The 21,659-nt window shown below is 43.7% G+C and overlaps 1 protein-coding gene across 2 annotated transcripts in view; it reads left to right on the forward strand.

The window, feature by feature from the left end:
- Positions 1-1,089: 1,089 nt before the first annotated feature.
- The window catches only part of SLC38A1 (solute carrier family 38 member 1), a 42,592-nt gene continuing 22,022 nt past the window's right edge, over positions 1,090-21,659 (forward strand). For both annotated transcript variants that reach the window (XR_009114351.1, XM_058022009.1), the window contains exons 1-4: positions 1,090-1,337; positions 9,931-10,143; positions 17,911-17,986; positions 18,556-18,671. Coding sequence is in view for 1 of the 2 variants with exons in the window: in XM_058022009.1 (XP_057877992.1) it covers positions 10,025-10,143; positions 17,911-17,986; positions 18,556-18,671 (311 nt within the window). In the remaining variant the exon portion in view is untranslated. The remainder of the gene's footprint in view (positions 1,338-9,930; positions 10,144-17,910; positions 17,987-18,555; positions 18,672-21,659) is intronic.

A 21,659-nucleotide genomic window follows, 5' to 3' on the forward strand; every position in this document is an offset into this window, starting at 1 on the left:
ATGAGGGCGGTGAAACACTGAAAGAGATTGCCCAGAGGGGTGGTGGATCCCTGAAAACTTTCAAAGACTGGCTGGATGGGGCTCTGAGCAACTTGATATAGCTGAGAATGTCCTTGTTCATTGCTGGGAGTTGCACTAGATGACTTTTAAAAGTCCTTCCAACCCAAACGGTTCTATGGTTCTGTGAACTGCTCTACTGGGGAAAAAAATTTAAAATTGTGAAAATACCAAAACAGAAATCCAATTTCTGTATGCAAATCAGTAATTTGAAAACCACAGTTCTTCATGTGTGTCATCTGCCTTTTTGGTCTGACATTTATGAGACATAGCAGTGGAAATTCCAGAGCAAGCACCTCAAGAAGCTTATGAAAGAGTTGCCATGAAAGCTTCCCAGAAACCATTACCGTCCATGGGTAGCGAGGCAAACTGCACCCAAACCCACAGGCTCCATCACCCTTTCATTCTTTGCCTTGTGATACCCCATGGAAGTCATGTGTTCTGTAGGGGAGGGCAGCCAAGGACAGCTGCAATACCATCTTGCTTCAGGTTAGTTCTTGAAAAGTTTTTTCCAAGCCAAAAAGCTCATGCAATGCTTTCTAGATATTAGGATGGAAATAACAGGCTACAGTAAATCATCCGTGCATTGAATTCCCCCGTTCATTTTAAGGAAGGCGTCTTGCCCCAGCAGGAAATACTCCGACCTCTTGCACAAATGGCAGCATTTTCAGCATATACCTTTTGCATGACACAACAGGAAATCGGCTAACACAATAGTGCCAGATCTTCCGTAGCCATTTCAAGTCACAAAAATCCAGCCTGGCTGCCAGGAGGGGTTCTCCAACCGTGCGTGAAAAAAAAAATTACTGTCTTTTGTAAAAAGAGTAAAAAAAATTTTTTTTTAAGGAAAGGTGTTGACGGTCCATGCGGCCGGGGAGCGGTGCGTGCCGGGGTCCCGGGGGTGCCCTGCCCTGCCCGGCCCGTGTGAGCGGCCGCCCCGCGGAGCCCCGCAGCACCTGAAGGCGCGGCCCCGGCGCCGGCCCCGCGCGGCGCGCGCCCGGCGCGCTCCCGCCAGCCCGCCCACCTCCACATGCACACACCCGCGGCGGGAGGAGGAAGGGCATCTTTCTCGTCGTTTTCGTTTCGCCAGTTTCATTTACCCCCCTTCTCCCCCCTTTCTCTCCTTCTTCTTCTTCTTCTTCTTTCTTTTTTTTTTTTTTTTTTTCCAATTAAATTTTATTTAATTTTTATCACTGTAATTATTTGTCGGGGTTCTCCAGTCGGATCCCGGCGGAAAAGGTGGATCGCTTCTTGGAGGGTCCCCGCGGCTCCTGGGGAAGGTAGGCGGCAGCGGCTAATGCAAGGGGAGGGAGGGATGGGGCCGCGGCTCCCCGCGCCCCCTTTGTCTCCGCGCCGCGGCCGCGCAGCGCGGGCCGGAGCCCGGAGCCCGGAGCCCGCCGCCGCCCGCGCTTTGTCCCCGCCGTGCGCGCAGCCCTCCCCCATCCCCTGCCAAACGAGTCTGCTCGCCCCTGGTGCTGCCCGGTGCGAACCCTAAAAACGCGAGCAGCCAGCCGGGCGGGGCTCGGGGAGCCCGACGGGGCGGAGGGGACGAGGGGACGGGCGGCCATGCGGCATCTCCCGCGGCTGGGGCGCGCTGCCACGCCGGAGGCGGGAGCGATGCTGCCCTCGCCGACTGCTGAGGCGGGCAGCAGTTTGTGGAAAAAAACCACCAACAAACAAAACCCGCAGAAATAAAACAAAAACCTGGCAGTCTGCGGCTACGGGCTTCCGCTGGCGGCGAAAAAAAATGTAGTAATAATAAATGAGTTTGCCCCTTATGACGGCCGGGTGGCGGGTGCCGCAGCCCGGGCAGCGTGCGCGGCCGCGGTGTGGCCGTGCCCGGGGAACGTTCCTGCCTTTCCCTTAAAGCCAGCGCTGCCGTGGGGTCAGTGCAAGTTTTACGGTATTCGGAAAATGCAGTCCGGGCCCATGGCGCGCACGCGTGTGCGTGGTGCCCGTAAATACATAGTAACAGCTGAGGTGGTCGCTTTCCGTGAGCCGAGGCGAGAACAAAAAGAGGCCCCGGTGAATGCCCGGGGTGCCTTGGCTCACGCGTGTGGGCGTCCAGCACGCTCTTGTGGCTGGGGGCTTGTTCCATTGTTCTGCAGAGTTCGCAGTGCAACCTGTAGCATTAGGATGTGTCTGTTTCCTTGTGAGGGAGGAGACCATGAGGTGTGTAAAGCCGTGCTTTGTTTATGTGACATTGCAAGGACTGAAATAAACCCTGGATCTGGCAGCTGGTTTTATGGAAGGAGAAGCTGTAGTTTTCTTGCGCTACCAGCTGAACTCGCCTCATGTCCGCAGGCTATTCAGAATCCCAGACTGCTGTGGGGCATATTTACCAACCTTTAATCCAAATTATAAATAGGAACCTGTGCTCTTCTTCCTTCATCTTCGGGTTTGTTTGGCTTTTACTTGTGCATGAAAGGCGAAATAACATAGAACATTGTTCTAGAAGTAAAGTGTAAGAAAAAGATACATTTTAGTTGATAACATATATTGCAGGAATAAAAAGCATAACAAAGCAAAAATCCCCTACATTCTGAGAATAACCTTCATAGATCAGAAGAAATAAAAACAGCTGCAGGAGGAGAAAGAAACAGCATCCTCCATCTAAATTTTACTTCATTTGCTACCAAAACACCAACTTTGTTTAAAAAGCCTCCAAAAGGACATTCCATCTGTTGCTGAAGGATGTAGGTATCAATAACTGCCCTTTCCAGGCTAGAAGCCCATGCCGAAATGGCGCTGAAATCCGCTTTGCAAAACCTGCGTGAAACCTCCGAACTGCCATATTGCTGGTGAGCAGGGGCCTTCTGCTGAGGCTCGGTGGAAATTCACTGACTAAAATGGGATCTGCTTCACTGTCGTGCTGAATGACTCCTATTTGACTTTGCCTTTTCGGAAGGTCGGGTTTTTTTCTTTTTAAGAGGCACCATAGAGAGAGCACTTCACTGAAGCACACTGCAGCATCCTCTGTCTCGTCACTTGAGACTATTTATGCTGTAGTTGGACCAACTGGGCTCTCCAGCCTGGGTGAGGATGGGAGACGGCTGTTGGCAGTGAGCACCAAGCTGCACATACCCGTGTGAAGAGGATTATCCCCCGAGTTTGAGGCTTTCTGCAGACTGCTGTAAAATGTGGAGAATCAATTGTCCTTCGTGCCCAAATCCTGCTTTTTACAAGGGTACTAAAGGGTGGAAGGGGAGGCAGTGCTCTCTCGGCCTTCCTGCTTGGAGAATGCTCATCCTGGGTCTCTGTCCTACATTTTGTCTGTGTTTGCTGTTTTGGGAGCTTGTTCTTAGCAGTGTAAGAGTGGTGACCGAGCAGAAATGGGACTCTCTCCTGTACTCTTCTCTCTCTTTTTAGCATCTTGTTCATTTCTGTTGGAATCTGCGTAGCAACTAACATGATAATAACCATCACTTACAAGTTTGTATTGTGAAGACAAGTGGATGTTATGGAAATATTTAAATATTTTAAGCCTGAATTCAGTTTTCTTTCTGATTGATACTTACTGCTGTGACCTTAATCCAATCCAAGAAGTTTGAGCAGCTGCTCCTGGGAAAAATGGCAGCTTTTACATGTTTTGCAGTTAGTGTTTAAAATATTTACCCAAGCTTATCAGGTAAATATTGCTTCAAGTCTCTTACAGTCAAGAAAACTGAGGCAGAGAAATTACTTGTAAACTGGGGCAGAGGAAAAGTGAGTTACACGTGAACTTATACAAAGGATTCTTCCTTCTGTAGTACAAAAGTTTACTTAAATGGGAATTTCAAAGCTGCTGTTTAACTCTTAGAAATACATCTGGATAGCGTGTTTTGTTGCAGTGACCCATAAAGCCCCACTCATACAGAATTTCCACTCTCTGTGGAAGACAAGAGCGCGTTTATTTGTGGCGGTGCGTTGTGGGATCTCTTCTGAAAACCAAGACTGTCGAGAGGATTTCACAAAGAAATATAATTAGGAAAAAATGTGACTATATTCCTCTGCCAAATGCCTTTCCTAATTTGACTGGGAAGGGCTCTAAACAAAAATGTACTTAAGACCATTTTCCTTTATGGCTCATCTTTAAGTGTTTTGCCTAAAGTAATGAATCACTTGGTGAATCAGACTGGGATTTTATGGTTTCTTATTTGCCTGCCTTTGATCAGCTGAGTAGCCTGTCGAAACTTAATTTGGGACTGTCTTCCCTTTCTTCATGGCAGCATAGAAGGGCAGTGTGGACAGTGATGGGGGAGAACAGGAACATTTTCCTGTTGCAGCACAAGGTCGTGCACTACCAAGAGAATGGCTGACTATCCACATTTGTTCTCATCACTTCTGTTTTATGGCATCCTTTTCTGAGCTTCCTTCCCAAGACTTCTGACACTTGTTTTCCCACCCCCTATCTTATCTTTTAACTGTTTCCATCCTGCATGCTGTGGGGGTTGTGAGAGAGAGGAGCCTGGGGATGAGAGGGGGCAGCTTGCAGACACCAAGCAAATGGCTGCAGCAGCGCCAAGGCCTTCTGGCCACCGCGCTGCCCTCATCCTGGCACTGCCCCTGTTGGTTCTGTGTGGCACCTGGACCCAGCTGGGACACCACTGGGGCTGGGGTGAACGCGGTTCCTTCCGCTGCTCCTGTGGCTGCAGTCTGCTGCAGAGGGGCAGAGCTGAGGAGCTGGAGGCAATGACATTTCAAGCACTGCAGATGCTTGCTCAGTGGATGTGAGTCAGTCTAATTTCCAAGCTCTTTGTTATCTCAGTGGCTCTTCTGTCATTTCTCCATTTTGTCCTTTCTGTAGATGAGGAGTAAGTCTGGAGCTTTATGTCCCTCATGTCAGGTGTCACCAGTGCAGAACAAAAAGCTGATAGTTGCTTCCCTGCCTCCCAGTGTGATACTGTTACGTATAAAGCCTATTCTTGCTTTCTGTCATTTAAGTGAAGAGTTCGTACGCAGAGTTTCAGTCTCTGTGTTTCATTATTTATATCCATGGTGTCTTACTGGCCACATTGCTTTTTGAAAAACTTTCAAAAGTATCACCAAAGAATCACATCTCAGGCTTTGCAGGGCTAAAAACAGCTTGTGTGAAACTCGAGTGCAGGGTTCTGATGACTTGTAACCAACCAAGTTTTTCTTGGCAATACTCTCTTTGAGAAGAAAGTTGAGTCACATTTTGTCTTTTGAGCAAATTATCTTGATTTCCATAGTTCAAAGTGCTTAGTGTGTCTTGGATATTTACCAGCCCCAAGACCATTTGACTGCAGGAAGTGTGCAGTGAATGAAATTCCCAGTGGAAGGGCATATTGCAAAAACCATACCCAGAGATGGACTAGATGTGGTCCAGATTGACCACTTGCCCAAATGCCTCTCATGTACTGGGTCAGCTTTTGAGCAGCCACGTGCCTTAAGATTACACTTATGGAACTGTGTCATTTACAGGATATGAAAAAACCATGAAATAAGCCATTGTGATTACTACCAGGAGTGATGATGTTCTTTTTAGAAACACAGCTTCTGACTAAGTGTTTTCTGAGATTATACCTCTTCCATGTATGGCCTAGAAAGGATTCATGCATGAACCAGAAGAAATAGATTGTCTGTATTATCATAATTTTTCCAAACATAAAATTTTTGATCCCATTACTGCTCTTGTGGAATTTTTACAGTCCAGGAAAATGAAGTTGCAGGGATTTTTTTTTTTTTTTTATGTTTCACAAGTCAACAGAAAAAATTAATACAGTTCTTGGAATATGTTTTAATGGCTTGTGAAGGTCTCTGTGTCCTTGAAAATAATAAGCTCATTTTTTCTTCTTGTGTCCTCTCATAGTCCTCCTGAAGTTGTGACCAGTTGTAATCTTTCCCATATTCTGCAAGGAGCACACAGCAAATAAATTATCTGTAATGGCTTTTACAAGACATATAATGGGAGATTTAAAGAGAAAGCCAAGTTGCTAGGCCAGAGCAATGCTTTTCTACCAAACAGAGGAGCTGGGTCAGCTACCAAACACAGATCCTTGAGGTTTGTTTTGAAGAGTCATTAGCTCTTTGCTGATCTTCTCTCCGGCTGATGCCTTTTACAAGAAGAAGTGCTTGCCCATTTGAGTAGAAAAATTTGAAGCAAGAGCAAAATTCAGATTTGTCCTTTATGATTTACTAAGTATTTGTCTGGAAGAAGAGGTTTGGTTGTGAGTCTCTGGAGGTTTTCCTTTCAAGAAGTTAAAAGCTGAGTAGTAGGACAGAGTAGTAGGCACAGTGGCTGAGGTGATTGGAATTTCTGCAGTTACTATTAATGTGATTATTTACTGTCTTTCAATTTGAATTAGGAATAAAGCTCAGCCTAAGAACTCTTGCCAACATAGCATTTTTATTTGCATGTCTTTTAAGACATTTCTTGAATGAAAAGGCCGTAGAAGTACAAATATTACCTTGCTGCTTCCATTATAGCTCAGTATCAACATATGGTGAATTTTTATTAGTTGAAACAATTTTGGGATTTTTTTCTCACAGCACTAGTGGCATGCACACTTGAGGTGGCAACTTGCTCAGCTATCCCAGCATTGAATCTCCTTTTGGGAACAAAGCTATTGCAATTGCAGGGAACAGCTCAGTGTGACTGCAGACCCCTCCCATGGGTCAGGGGGTTGTCTTCCAGCAGCAGGCTCTGCTGTAGAGGCCAAGTGACAGGTCTGGAGTGGACACTGGATTTGTTGGGAATTAAGCTATTTGACATGATCCCTAACCTTCTGGGATTTTAGATTTTATTTAGGCTCTGTGATTTGTCCCATGAGTGAACTTGAATTTTAGACTAGGTGATTTGGGGATGAAATTCATGTGACCACCTATACTCCATTGACTGTGGAGAGTGCCCAGAGTAATTAGCAGTGACAAAGTGTTTTCTCTGTATATCTCTAAGATGAAGTTATTGCAAAAATTTTGTGATTTACATAGTGTTTTATTCCTGGTATCACGCTTGTATCACCCTTCGTCTCTAAATCTTCAAGCACTTCACAAACAGAGTATTAGTGTTGCTATTATCATCTTAATTTTATAGGTGGAGATGCAGAGGACATGTTGGTTTTACTTTGCCAGAGATCTGTGATGAGTTCATGCCATGACAATGAAAACCTCAGTTCCCAGCCCCACCACTCTCTCCCTACCCACCTCATGTTTTGACGCTGAGATTAGGTTTTCTCATACTTGGCAGTGCTATGCATTATTTGATTCAAGATTTTTTTGTTTGTTTTTGTTATGGTGGTTTTTTAGTAAATCACTTACCCTAGCAAGAACCTGACACATATTCAGAGATACGCCCACTGTCATGATGCTTCAGGAGCAACTTGTCTGTCTGAAACATGAAATCTGCTGAAATGGTTGCTGGTGCTTCAGCTTGCTCTAAGATTTTGCTCTGTCCTATAGAATCATGGAAGGGTTTGTGTTGGAAAAGAGCTTCAAGATCACCTCATTCCAACCCCTCTCCCATGGGCAAGGACACGTTCCACTACACCAGGTTGTACAAAGCCCTATCCAGCCTGACCTTGGAACAGCTCCAGAGATGGGGCATCCACAACTTCTCTGGGCAACCTGTTCCAGTGCCTCACCACCCTCACAGTGAAGAATTTCTTCCTAATATCTAACTTAAACCTGTCCTCTTTCAGTTTAAAGCAATTCCCCCTTGCCCTATCACTACATGCCCTCGAAGAGTCTTCATTCAATTAGTTTTCTGTAGAAGCAGGGTTTTGATTGAAACAGACAAAGCTTGTCACTTTTGTGCTGCAAAGATTCCTTGGGAATGAAGCGGGGAGCTGTGTTGCTGCCAGTCTGGTGCTGCAGTGTTTCAGGGACAGAGGGGCAGAGGGCGAAGCTGGAGCCACACGTCAGTGAGCTGTGCAGCCGCTCTCCAGTGCGCTGCTTACCTCACACGGCTGCTAATTTCAGCACCTGCTTTTGAGACACTTAATGGGGAATTTATTAAGCACAGGCAATGTCAAGGCAGTTCTGAAAATCCTCCTGGGCATCATGATGCATAACGGTGCCCAAAGGAAAAGCTTCTCTGCTTGAATCTCAGCTGAACCTTTATACAGGGCCTTTAAAATGCCAGGGGACCCAGATCCTGGTACAGAGGTTGCCGGGTCTCTTAAGAAATTGTTTATTTTAGGAACTCACGGTCACAAGAAACTTCAGAATTCAGTGGGGTTGGTCCTTGCCACCTCAGCAGTTGCTGTCTCCTGTGGCTTTATCCTTTTATAAAAAGACTGTGCTTCTCTTCCAAAATAGGTAGACTGTTATATCCCTGCAGCCTCTGGGAAGACTGTTCCAGAATGCTAAAACCACCCTCTGCTTGCCAGTCTGCCTTTATTTATCAGCAGCCTAAATCAATTTTTTTTTTTTTAATATTTTATTGTGCCAACATTTTAATATAATACCTGAGCAGTTTTCTCCTGCTATCTGTAGTGGAAATCTCTTTTGCAGAGGAGTTGAAAAGTACCCAGCTCACACACCCCAAACTCTACCCTTGCACCAGGCAGTGTTTGCTGCTATAATCACATGCCTAGCTGCTCCTTCAGTTGAAGAGAAGGGATCCTGCTGTTAGCCTCGAGGATAGCCTTTAAACTTGGCACCTGAACTTTGGACAGGATGGGCTCTTGAGGAATTGAACATGGCGTTTCTGAGAAAGAATTTACAGGGAAAAAGCTGCTCATTTGCAAAGCTATCTTCTGTGTGGTGGGGATGTGGTATAAAACAGAAGTACTGGCTTCTGTAAACTTAATTTGAAACAGGCAGATGTCATAACTGAACAAGTGAACTACATCCTCCTGTCTCGCCCTGCAGGAGCCTGGGGATGTTCATGCCTCTGGTTGCATGCTGTTCAATGGCTTTGAGGTAGCCCTGAGAATTTAAAATATCCCCAAATTAATCTGGTGTCTGAGGGTTCACCACGTACCCCAGGCTGAATAGTTGTTTGGCAATACTGCAGGAAATTCATTCACAAAATGAGAATTGAGAGAGTTGTGGTGCAGAGTAACTTGCTGTTGCCTCACTACCACGCTGGAGTTGTAGCTCAGCCGAGGGTGGTTGGGCTCCGGAAAATATTGGTCTTTCAGTTGCTTTGCATTGCTGATGAGGAAGTATGTCACTGTAGCAGGCTTCTCTGATCTGCCTTTGGTGCTCCTCTCTGTGCTTTTATGGAACACATCTATCTGAAGAGACATCACCTGGTCTCTAGATAGTAACTGCTTGACACAAGGTATACATTGCTCTTTCTTTCTGTGATACATCAGCTTAGGGATTTTGGGTTTTTCTGTTTCTCTCCTTGTTCGTAACAAGTTTAACCATCCAAAAATTTGAACAAAGCGTCCACTGCACCTGTGCTTTCCCAAAAATCCTTAACAAGTTGGAATACATGTGCTAGTAGCACAGAGTACCGGGATTACTCTATCCCTCTTTGTATCCCACTTAGCATCAGCGTGGACATGTATTTTATATTTTTAAGTAAGAATGGAGAGCATAGAGAGGACAAACACCAGATATTGAATTGGGACAGACTTGGACAAGCAAATAGTTTTTATTCCTTAATTTGAGGTTAATCTTTTTTCCTGAAACAAACAGGCTGGGCTTGCTCACAAGTTTAAAAAAAATTACTGTCTTCAGCAATAGATTGCAGGACAGGGTAAATTTATAAGGTTAGTGAGCTTGATCTCATTAAGACATACAAGGTTACTATTGTTCAGCAATGTATTTAGATAATAACCTGAGGTCCATCTAACAGTACAAAATTGGTTGGTATGGATGTCCCTCCCACGCAGGTTTCACTGGTTTCTCCTGGTGATATTTGATATTGCCTGCTAGTTTTGGTATACATCTTGGGTTTTTTCCTTTTGTTTGATTTAGGTTGCGAACACTGTGGCTCCAGTTTACTCACAAGATACCAACCAAACACTAGTATTTGAAGATCCACTTGGATAGGTACAGCTCCTCACCCAGCATGCCTTTCAAAGCTGGATTAGAACTGACCGAATTGCAGAATATGACTGTCCCTGAAGATGATAACATCAGCAATGATTCAAATGATTTCACAGAGGTGGAAAATGGCCAGATAAATAGGTGAGTATTTTTCCACTGACGTTGCCTCTGCTAAGAAACACACTGTTTAAAAACAGCATTCTAATTTTCAGTATATATCTTGAATTATTCATTACCAAGTCATGCTCCATTTGAAGATGTAATTTGAATTTCATACGTAACATCTGTTGGGCATAGGCTGCAATAGCAGATAAAGCAAACAGAGTAGCAATTTATTCATCATTTTGAATCTTTCAAATTAGTCTAATAAAATTCACAAACATATAATGCAGCAAAAAGCCAAAATTTTTAGATGTCTGCTTCCACACAGCAAAGAAGTAATAACAATATGATGGCATAATTTTGGAGAAGTCTCTTAGTTGACTTTTCATCTCTGGTATGACAATTTTAGCTTGTCTGGCCACCTCCATGTATCCAAGCTTCTGGGGAGTTACAGCTGGTGTGGTTGGCAGCAATTGTAGTTCCAGTCTGTGTTTGCAATTTGACAAGATAAACTGGGCAGCGGTTTGCTCCCTTGAGGCAGAGGTGGCAAGAAGATGGTAAAACTGTGTCTTACACCTAACTCGGATCAAGGTTAAAAAAATGCATCAATATTGGTGAAAATTATTAGTTGCAATTATTATCAATACAATTATTAGGCTGTTGGCTTTTTCTATAAGCTTACAGTCATTTCTAAAGAGCTGCCTTTTCTCCAGAGAGCAGTTCTCCAGCCCTTCCTGCCAGCCTCCAACAGGTGCTGAGCCATCCAGTTTACAGCAAAAACCTGCTGACAGACCCTGTTTGTATTTTGTGAGCTGTAAAATAGGAAGCTCTGTTTTGATCAAACTTCCTGTTCAAATATTGCAAACCAAGGTGGAGCACAGGGCCAGTCAGTGCCTGCATAGGGATCCAGCCCTGCTGGGAAGGCTGTGCCAGCGCATTGTTGTGATCCCTTCTGCGGGGCTGCCACCACCTGTTTTATGATCTTTAAAATCTCCTTCTCTTGCCTTTTCTTCCTGTTGGCAACATCCTCTCCAGCTACGTGAGAAACTCACTTTCTAGCGTTAAAATGAAATTCAGAGCTGTTTTTTCCCAGGCGAGGTTAGAGTCAGTTGTGAGACTCACAACTGCATGGGTGGACAAGGATCCTGGTGGCAGGTGTGGGAATAAGCGCCCAGCATTGTCCACACCACTCAAGCAGCAGAAGCAGCAGGGGTGGTGGCGGGGTGGGGGCAGGAGGGTGCCAGCCCCGGCGAGGGGAAGTCCTGGGGCCGGCACCGGCAGGGCGGGTGGTGCTGCGACCGCAGCGCAGCTGCGCTGATGGAGATTAGAGCTGGTCAGGAATTTTCTGATGCAACTGCTTTGATGGAAAGTGCCAAAATGAAACACAAACCACTTCTGTTAAAAAAAAAAAAAAAAAAAAAAAAAAAAAGAAAAAAAAAAGGCAAGAGAAAGAGAAAAAACCCTCCAAGTTTGCCAAAACAAAACAGTTCCAGTATGAACCTGCTTGCTTTCCTGCTGGTTCATGTTGTAAGGAGAGGAGCTATGGGGCTGACAGTGGTAAATTCACTCCCCGGAGGCTGTTGAGGATTTATATCCTTGAGACAAGGAGTGGCTATACTGGGCTGGCTGTGCCTCCCCAGCACTTTGGCTGATGCCATCAGTAACTGTTATGGGGAAAATCCCTGCTGGCGCTTCATTGTCAGTGAATGTTTATGGAGGGTGGGGAAGGAGCGTGCTGTATGTGCCTGGTCCTCTGTGGTCGCCATGTGCTCTGGAGCTAGGGCATAGTAAGTGTGGCAAGAGCTGGGCTGGATCCAGACTGCCTGCAAAAGGAAGAAGAAAAGTGGAATGATGAAAGAGGGTCAGAAACTCAGAGGCAGAATTTCTGATTACTGTTCTGGCTCTTAGGGCAGGTTAACATATTTCACAATTTTCTATTCCTTTCTGGAGAACTTGCTTCCTCTGCAGAAGAGGATCTATCATTTGTCTATAGGATATAGCATATTATGGTTCTCTTAGTCCTCTGCCCAGGCACTCATGGGACAGCTACTCGCATCCCATGCATGACTGTTTTGCCCTGTATATCCCAGTTTGTTCATGTCCCCCTCCATGTCCAAACCAAGAGTTTCAGGGCAGCTGGCATTGACCAGAGTTTCCAGTGCAGCAGCACACTGGCACCAGGGCAGCCTGCCAGCATGCCCTGGGGCTGAGGCTGTCCCTGAGCCCCCCACAGCTGCAAGCACCTCCATGCCATGCTGTGTGACGAGCAAGCAGGCATATCCTGCTCTGCACCCGTGCATCCTGAAAGGATGTGGTTAGTCCCTTCCTACAGCTATTTTGGCAGACACCTTTTTTCCATGGAGTAAGAGGTTAACAGGCACAGGGAGCAACACGTTTTGTGCTGCCTGGCACGTGATGTGAGGCCTTGTAAAATGCCCAAGTCCATCAAAATCAGTGGGACTTTTTCTGTTGATTTCACTTGAGCTTTAGATTAGATCTCTAATTTTCAACCAACTCACTTTTTTTATTGTTTCAACCTGTTTGATTTTACACTCTGTATTTAATTTAATTTTTTTTTCTCTCAGGACATAGTTTTTCAAGCTCAATGTAGAGCAACTTTTTAAGGGTCTTTTGGAGATGGTACACCAGGCACAAGCTGATTCCAAAGCTGGCTGTAAACTCCAAATATTTCCTAATCTTGGAAAAAAATCCTGTATGTTCCTTTGACTTTCCTGCCTCTTCTGGGCCTAAATATATGTAGGGAGGGGATGTTGATTTGAAGAGGCTCTACTACTAAGAGGGCTTTTTCTTTGTATGCAGGTGTTGAATGGGAATGTCTTCTGAAAATGTCAGTTCAGAGATTTGCATGAAACCCAGACATGGATTTTGTGACTTTTAACAATGTCTCCTGGCTAAAAACCTTGCCATCTCTGCACATAATTGTGAATCAGTATTTAGATAAACTACTCCTTGACTATAAGTATGACACTGCTCTCAAGAAGCTGATGTCTGAGTGCCTGGCTTGGTTTACAGCTGCTAGTAAGTTATCAGCACCCCTTGTTCAGTTAGCAAGGTTGTTAGTAGGTATGCTAAGATCTGGTCCAAGTTTCATAGTGTAAGTCAGATCAAGCTTTCCTCTGCATTTCTTGTTCATGCCTGCCCTGGAAATCCTTGCCACTGCTCAAGTTAGCATGCAGTTTAAGAAGCTGCCTAAGGATAGAGTTCTGTCATCTTGGCAAAACTAGCTTTCCCTAACAAATGTTTAAGGCATTATAAAATACCATTTTAATTTAATTATGTTTAAACGTATCTGAGATGGCTAAATGGTTTTTGGCTAACTCTGCTTAGCCAAAGTGGTTAGCTTGGGGGTATCACCTTAATCAAACATTTCTCATTGAAGTCCTTAAATAAATTAAATTTGGAAACCATAGTTAAACATCATCCTTTTTAAACCACTTTATCAATAAGGCTAAGTTTCTACTTTGCACTAAATCAAACCAGGAAAATAATTAGATTAAGATATTCTTTCCAGGCCAGCTGTGAGGCTTCATGCATCACAAGGATGAGCTCATTGTATCTTGGCCAGGATACTTCATTAATGTATCAGAAAAGTTGTGCATAGTGTGTTCATGCTCAGCTATGATACAGGAAACACAACAGGAAAGCAGAAATATGTAAGAGCAGGTTATGTCTTTCAGTGATGGGTAAAGCGTCATTTGAAATGAAGACAACAAACAGTGCAAATGGATTTCATGCTTGTCAGGGAGTCTCAAGGCTTTGATGGCACAGACAGTCCTACAGTGCATTGCCACAGCACCTCTCACAGTTGGCCTCTGCTCCTTGGGAGGGCTGGGAGAGGCGGTGTAAACAGGCGTTTCACTTAATTTGTGTCATATTCGTAAAGGTCAGAAATGCAGCATTCTGTGACAATGAATGGCTTGTTTTCTAAGCACGTCCATTAAGCAGAGCAGATGCATGGCACAGTTTAACTAGAAATTCCGGTACTCCAGCATATGTTTCCTTTCATATGCTCTAAGGGAGAAAAACCACCCTGAAATAAAAAAAAAAGTTTATAAAAAGCAATAACTTGATAAAATTTTTTCTGCTGAATTCATTGGATTACCTTCCACTGTAGTTTTTTTTTCCTTTTTCATTTTATTTCATTTAAGATCAGTAATATTTTTCATTTGTGGAAAACTTGTCTGGCATAAGGTCTGGCCACACCAAGCGTTGTCCCAAGGCAGACCTCTGCTCTGGACCTGCAGGTTAAGTTGCCTGCAACAGCAAATGCAGCACAGGCAGAGCCCACATCCCCTGGGCTGTCTGGGCAAGCTGTCCTGGGTCTGGGAAGTCCCCCATAAGAAAGCTGGGCTCAGTGCTATGTCCCTCATTGTTTGGGGTCCCAGTACCCTCATCCCCATGTCTGACTCTGCCCTTCTGTACGCATCACACAGAAAAATGGAAAAATGTGCAGTTTGATGTGGGGTGGATGAGGAGCCTAGCTGGGCAACAAGCCAACTCCATTTTTACCCTAGAGCTAGCTCAGAAGAAAGTACTTTGGATCAATTTATCAAATCAGACTAGTTCTCTCAAAGTTGCATCCAGAAGGAAATAACATGTTTGTTGGCTGTGGAAGATACCAACTTTGCAGAAGCTGTTTATTCTGTCAGAAGTATTCTAATGGAAAGTCCCGTGGTCACTTTTATATTCAAGCAATGTTACTCAAGTGTTGTCTTTATCCTGTATTTGTTTTTTAACAATAATTTTCATGGAAGTTTAATACCAGAAGACAATAATAACAGTGTGCACAAATTTGTTATTTTTGTAATTATTAAGGGGGAGCTGGCTGCAGGGGGATGAGCAGAACTGGGGGGAGCAGACTAGTGACTTCTATCATAACTCTTGACAAAATCTAAAATGACACATGATCTCCATAAAGGACAGAAGAAGGCAAAGTCTGCAGATGTTCCCAGCAGCAGTTACAAATCCAAAAGAGACAAAACTTTTCTCTGTGCTCCTGCCTGTAAAAATTGCCTGCAGGGTGTTTCGAGAGAGAGCTGGAATGTCTTTTTCAAGCTGTTCACACTCTGCTGCCTGTGTTCAAGAGATGGGCTTTAACAGACATGAAAGAGAAAAAGCACATGCTCTGAATCAGGTTGAGATTTTATTCCACAAGGATGAAATACCTATAAGGTGAGCTTTGGAAAGCTAATTTCAGATCAGTCTGTCTTAGAAGTGGTTGCTTCTCACTTCATAAAATGGTGGGGGAGGTTCAGCCATCAATTCCAACTGTGTTAGAGCTGGTAAATCTGACATCATATCTATACTTTCCAGCAAATTAGTTGCTGAAGTTAGTATTTAAAAAATACAGGAGAAGCCTATAGTTCTTTTTCATTGATTTAAAAGAAGTCAAAGCAGACCAATGGGCAGGAGGCAAAATTGTGAAACCCCAGCTAAAATACTAATTACATTTTGCCATCTATGCCTGGATTTAAGGCATAAACACAAAATGTTGAAAACACAAGGCCCAGTGTGTCAGCTGTGGAAGCCAAGTCAGCAGCATTTTAGCTGCATGATTTTGGCATAGCCTTAGAAGCTGTGCTAGCATACATATCAGCAGTAATTAGGCCACAACTGGGGCAGTAGGGAAGTTTGCTCAAGCTCTGTCTTTACAAGTTCACAGATTTATTACCAGCCTGAATACTGCTGGATGTATTGAGATGATGCAAAGTTTTGAGTCACAGTTTGAACTATACATCCCTGGCCAGTAGATGTTTCCCACTGTGGGAAAGGACCAGCAGTGCTGCTGTTTGTGTTCAGTGTTGTTTGTCTGCTTCAATTTAAGAAGAGCCAGCTTAATGTAGCTAGAGCTAAAATGGGCTCTGACACTTGGTGACAGCCCCTGGTTAGGTATGTGACGTGTACCATGGCTGAGGCATTAGCCAGCGCAGACTAAGAACCATCTGTGGATTAGCAAAGATGCCAGGGACTTAATTGTGCATAAACCTTCAAAAGATGAAAAGCTGAAAGAATGCTTTATACAAACTAACATGTTTGCTGAAGAGAAGGTCTGTGAGAAAGTAACAGCACATCCAGATCAGAAGTGTCGTAAATCTCAAGGATGCCAACACTGCCACAGGGGGACAGTAAGTTCCTAAATGTGGATACATCAAGGACACAGAGCAAGCAAAGGGTAAAGAGAAAGAAAAGCTGTTTATTCTATGTTTCCCTGCACAGAAGTGTTTAATTTTGCGGTATGATGAATTCAGCATTGAGTTTTGAAAGACACTTAGATGAAAATCCAGTAGCCCAGAGCAGTGTACCAGCAGAGCGGGTTGCCTGCTTCAGGACTGTTCAGTCAGCAGTGGCATGTGTGTCACATCTTCCTCCTCTTAACTCCAGCCATACCAACCCTGTGTGGCAGTGTCCTGGGGTGTCTTTATGATGCTTGTATCCCCATTTGTCTGTTTAGCCCAGAAATAACTTTTGCATCTTTAAGACTGGTTCTGAGAGAGAAGGGGGGGAGAGAAGAAGTGTGCAGTTTGTTGTCAGAAACTACACTTGCTCCCCTGCATCCTTCCCCTGGACTGTGTTTTCTGCAGATGGACAGATGGCAAGACAGAGCTCTCCTTTGCTTTTAGCCAGTTTTTAGCTCTCTGAGGCAGAGAAGTTCCCTGGACTGTGGTTTTTCTTTTTCTTGGACCTGTTTAAACCTGCTCTGGACTGAGCACCCAGAGGAGCACCAGCAGCTCACACCTGTGGCCCCTCGGGGCCTGGCCTGGCCTGCGACATATCCTGCCAAAGAGGGATTGCTAACAGACTGGGGGAGCTGAGCTACAGCCCACAAAAAGGACTTTCTGAGTTTGTCATCTCTTCAGATTGGCAAGAAGTTTTATTGTTTAATATTGTTCATTTTCTGTGCTGGTAAATGCTTTGTCTGTTAAATAAACCAATTTTTCCACTTTCCTCCAAGGAAATATTTTCCTGAATCAGTTGGGGGAGGGCCCACTTGAATTTGCTTTCTAGAGGCACCCATTTGGAGGTTTTCTCCCAAATTTGCCCTAAACCAGGACAGGCAGCTTAAGGTTTCAGTAGCAATATAGGGTTTTGCAGTGTCACCTGACAGTGAGTAGACAGTGACATCTTTTAGGGATCCTTGGCAGAATGATGATGGCAGTAATTCATAGTTACGATTAAAGGTTTATTTTTTAGCAGGATGTTATGATTAGTGTAGCACAGAATTTATTATTAGAATGGCACAGGATTTCAACAAGCAGAATCAATGCAGTGCAATCTGTAAGTAGCATAATACAGAATTTAGAGTACAATTTGGCTTACAGTTTCTAGTCAACTGGATGCTCAGCACATAGGGTCAGATCTTAATCTATGGTTTCTTGTATCAGTACACAAACATAATCTTGACTCAAAAATCATGTAAAAGAATATGAGCCTCTCCCATAATCCTTGGAGGATGCAGAGGACAGGGGTTTGTCTCTGGCCAGTGGCACCTGCAGTCCCTAGTTCCCCACTTAGGACTTGTAACTGCTTGATTTTATCCTCAGTTCCCAGGATGCTGTTATTCTTTCCTCTTCTGTGGAGGGTCATCACCACTGCCTGCTGGGCCATGTGCCTGGGACCTTCCAGCCTGGCAAGGCAGGAAGTAATTGAGCTGGTGCCCAGGAGTCTTGAGGTTGATAGGGAGGGGAAGAAGAAGTCTGTTTGGTTTCTTCTTGTACTTGCTTCACAGGACCTTGTGTTCATATTTTCTAAGCACTTGCTGGAAATAAATCCTCTGACTTCTTTCAGCAAGTTTATTTCGGATCGAGAAAGCAGAAGAAGTCTCACAAACAGCCACCTCGAGAAGAAGAAATGTGATGAATATGTAAGTCTCTCTCACTGCTCTGTTCCCTGCCAAAAGGAGCTGCATGTTGTGTATATGAAAGGCCTTTAGACATTGTTTTCAAAAGTGCTGGGCAGACACAACTATAACTGAATTCAATTTCCAGTAGGAACTGCCTGGGATCGGCACTTAAACAAAACCCCAAAACAAAACCCCCGAGCATATTGGTTGGGTTGAGGCAAGGGAATCCCTCTGGCTTCTGTTGGGCAGGAAGCTGTGGTGGTTCCTTATGGCTTTGCCATATATGAATTACACATCCAGGATGTTTCTCAGGTGTAGTGGAAGATGGGGTTTAAAACTGAAAGTGCAGTATGAGCTGTGTGCTGCCTGTGCCATTTAGGGCAGTTTACAAAACCTATTGGGCAGCGAGCAGCGTAGCTGTGACAGAGTTCAGTGATGCTTTCTCCTCTTTCAAACAATTTTTATTAAATCCTTTTCATAGCAGTAGTTACTTACATCTGGTACATCACAAAACATGGGGTTTGAAGCAGGGGTGCATTTCCCTGCTCTGTTCCAAGCTGTTGCTGACACATCTGTCTTTATTTCTCCAGATCCCAGGAACTACTTCACTGGGAATGTCTGTTTTCAACCTTAGCAATGCAATTATGGGCAGTGGGATTTTGGGTCTTGCTTTTGCCTTGGCCAACACAGGAATTCTCCTTTTTCTGTAAGTATTCATGTGGTGAGTAGCTGATCTCCATGGAATTTCACTGTGTTTAAAGAATGCATGCACTGCCAGCAAGTGGAGGGATTTATAGTCCATGTGTAATCAACTACAGCATTCAAGCCTGAAAATATTAGTTACAAGTTTCAGACATCTTTTTTTCAGTCACATGCTTTTGTGGAAAAAAACACTCCTTGTAGTGCTAGAGAAAATTAAGTCCATGTTATTTACTACAGACCTAGACAGGGATTTTTCCTGTGCTCTGCAAGTTAGACATCAAAAATATTCTATAGTAATAGTTGCAGTGAGTTAGCACCTAGTTCTTACTTTTGTCACAGGATTTCCAGAGCTTTCTTCAAAGCATGGTGCAATAAACACTTTTTAAAAACCAAGAATAGTTATTTCCTTTATATGTTACATACAATATTTTCGTCTCACTCCCACAGTTTCTTTAATGAGAGTCCTTGAAAGCCAACATAAATATAGCCAAGATTTTAGTATAGAAAAGAACTGAGGTAGACTATTTAAGTCCAGGAAAAAAAAGAGGCTTTTTATAAAGGAGAATTTCATAGTTAAAAATGAAACAGCGCCATTGAATGACTAAGTGTTATTCTGGATCTCAGTATGAGATGCTTCATTTTGAAAAGTGATTGTTAAGAAATCAGTTGGGAATTGTGTGCAGATTTCAATGACAAATGTTCATTGAGGAAGGAAATACAATAATTTACATTATTTGAGAACAATTCAACATAGTTATTGAGTTTACAGATTGCTCTAAAGAGATGTCATTTCTTGAATGTCAAATCTAAAAATATAGAACTTTTGCCATTTCTTAGGATTTTGGGAAATAAATAATTTGAGCCCTGTACAAAGCAGAGTAGATGGCCAAAGGGGTACATATAGCCATCTGCTCTGGAGTTTTGTGCCAGGATAGCTAGATCCATGCTGCTAGCTTAGAGTTTGCTGTGGCTGGGTAAAATCTAGGAGTAATCAAAGGAGTTAATCCATTTACTTTAAGAGTGTAGAAGGTCTCATTATTGTGCTGTCACTAAGCTAGGCTGGACTTTTCGTTAGCAAAGTGACAGAGTTTATTTTATTTTTGCTGCTTTTTTACCTAGTGCTCTAACCTGCATGTAATATTCCACCCATGCTCCATCCCTGAGAATACAAACTGGTGGTTGCAATAACTGCTGTTGATGCCTTAGGCCTCTGTTTTTAGGTAGTCCTGAAAAGGCATCGCTGTAAGGAGAGAAAAAGAAGTTGCATATTTTCAGGCTTGTCACCTGATACAGACTGATTAACAGGCTCTCAGCAGAGGAGCAGCCTCAATTTGTCCTTACTGCTTTAGTTTTTTATAATCCCATCCTTTTCTCATTCTTTCAGCAGTTTTTATGAGAGTTAGGTGACGGGTGTTTGTTCTAAAGGATGTAAAAATGCAGTTTCTTTTAAGTGACATAGATCAGACAGGTGATCTGAACACCAGAGAAACTTCTAGCAAGGTGTATTGATGACTCAAGTAGTGAGTGTGTAGATCTGTACCAACACGTTGTACAAAAAACTGCCAAACATGAATATGGAGATCTCATTCAGTAAATGACAGCATTGATCTCCATAGAATTAACTGTGTGTATTTAAAAGTGGGTAATAGTTTTTGTTAGCTTTATGATGCCTTTAGATCTGTTGGCCTTGAGATAGAGCAGCCAGCTGAGATCAAAGGCAGTAAGTTAGCAGGACCTTTCTGAGCAGGCTAGTAGAGCTTCCCTCTTTGAAGCCTGGAGATGCAGGATCCTAACCTGGTGTCCATAGTTAGGCTTGGAAGTTGAACTGCTTTAAATGTTCTGCTCTCATGCCATAATCTCAACATTAAACCTAGTCCATTAGTGATAGATTTTTTCTTACATGCTAAATCAGTTCATTTTTCCCATAAGTGTATAGTTCTGCTGTCATTGTCACAGGTAGATCATTTCTGCTTTGCAGGTGATTAGAGTTCTAACAATATTGTCACTACTTTTTGCACATAAGAAAGATCTTAAATTCACTGCTTTTGAGTAGCACAGTTCTGGAAAGGTTCTAGGTTGCTTTATCTAGTATTGGCATGCACCATCGCTGAAAATTCTGCAGATGCAGAAAAATGAAGGGAGCATTTTCAACTCTAACAAAGCAGACCCAGCCTGATTTCCACTCTCACGAGTTTTGGGCTCCTGCAGTGTGAAGTGTGTACTGCCATGAACATCTGGATCAATTCAGATCTGATATCCTAAGCAAAAGATGTGCAGAATAAACATGGCAATGACATATCTTATTTGCTTAACAGTGCCATAACAAAGCATTATACTTTCTAGCAAAAATTACTGCGGGTGGGAGCTCAGAGGAACTTCATCCCAGTGTTATTGATAACTACTGCCTAGACCAAAAGACAGCATCATTTCCAGTATGCAAAAGGAGAGAAAACTTTGCTGTAGAAAGATAGCAGAAAAAGTTTGGAAAACTAGAGATGAGCTGGACTACCTGGGGATGGCAGGAGCAGTTATTGTTGCTTGTGGTTTCCTGAAGAGCCAGGACCAAAGTGATGGATCGCGTTGTAGAGAAATATGGACTGGCCAAGCACCAGGTGTTTTCAACCTGCATTTAACACAGCACTGTATGTGATCTGAAACACCTTGCTGAGGCAGAGGGGCTTGTTAGATTGGGAATAGTATGAGACTACAGCTGAAGTCTCACGTTGCAGCCACTTCTGCTGGGTATGTCTGGAAGGGGCCAGGAAGCTGCAGTGTAACTCCTGCAGTGTTTCAGGGAAAGCTGGCACACCTGCAGGGAGGCTGTATGAGAGCAAACTCTCTGCTCTTCCATCCTCTGCATCTTTTGAGGGTTCAGAACTGCTCAGTGAAATAATTCTTATGACTGCATAATCCTCACAGGTGTTCTAGCCCCAAAGCCTGGGACTCCACAGAGGGGAGGGACAGCACAGGTTTCAGTTTACCTGGTAAATGT

The sequence above is a fragment of the Melospiza georgiana genome, chromosome 4, assembly GCF_028018845.1.
Source record: "Melospiza georgiana isolate bMelGeo1 chromosome 4, bMelGeo1.pri, whole genome shotgun sequence".
Classification (NCBI taxonomy): domain Eukaryota; kingdom Metazoa; phylum Chordata; class Aves; order Passeriformes; family Passerellidae; genus Melospiza; species Melospiza georgiana.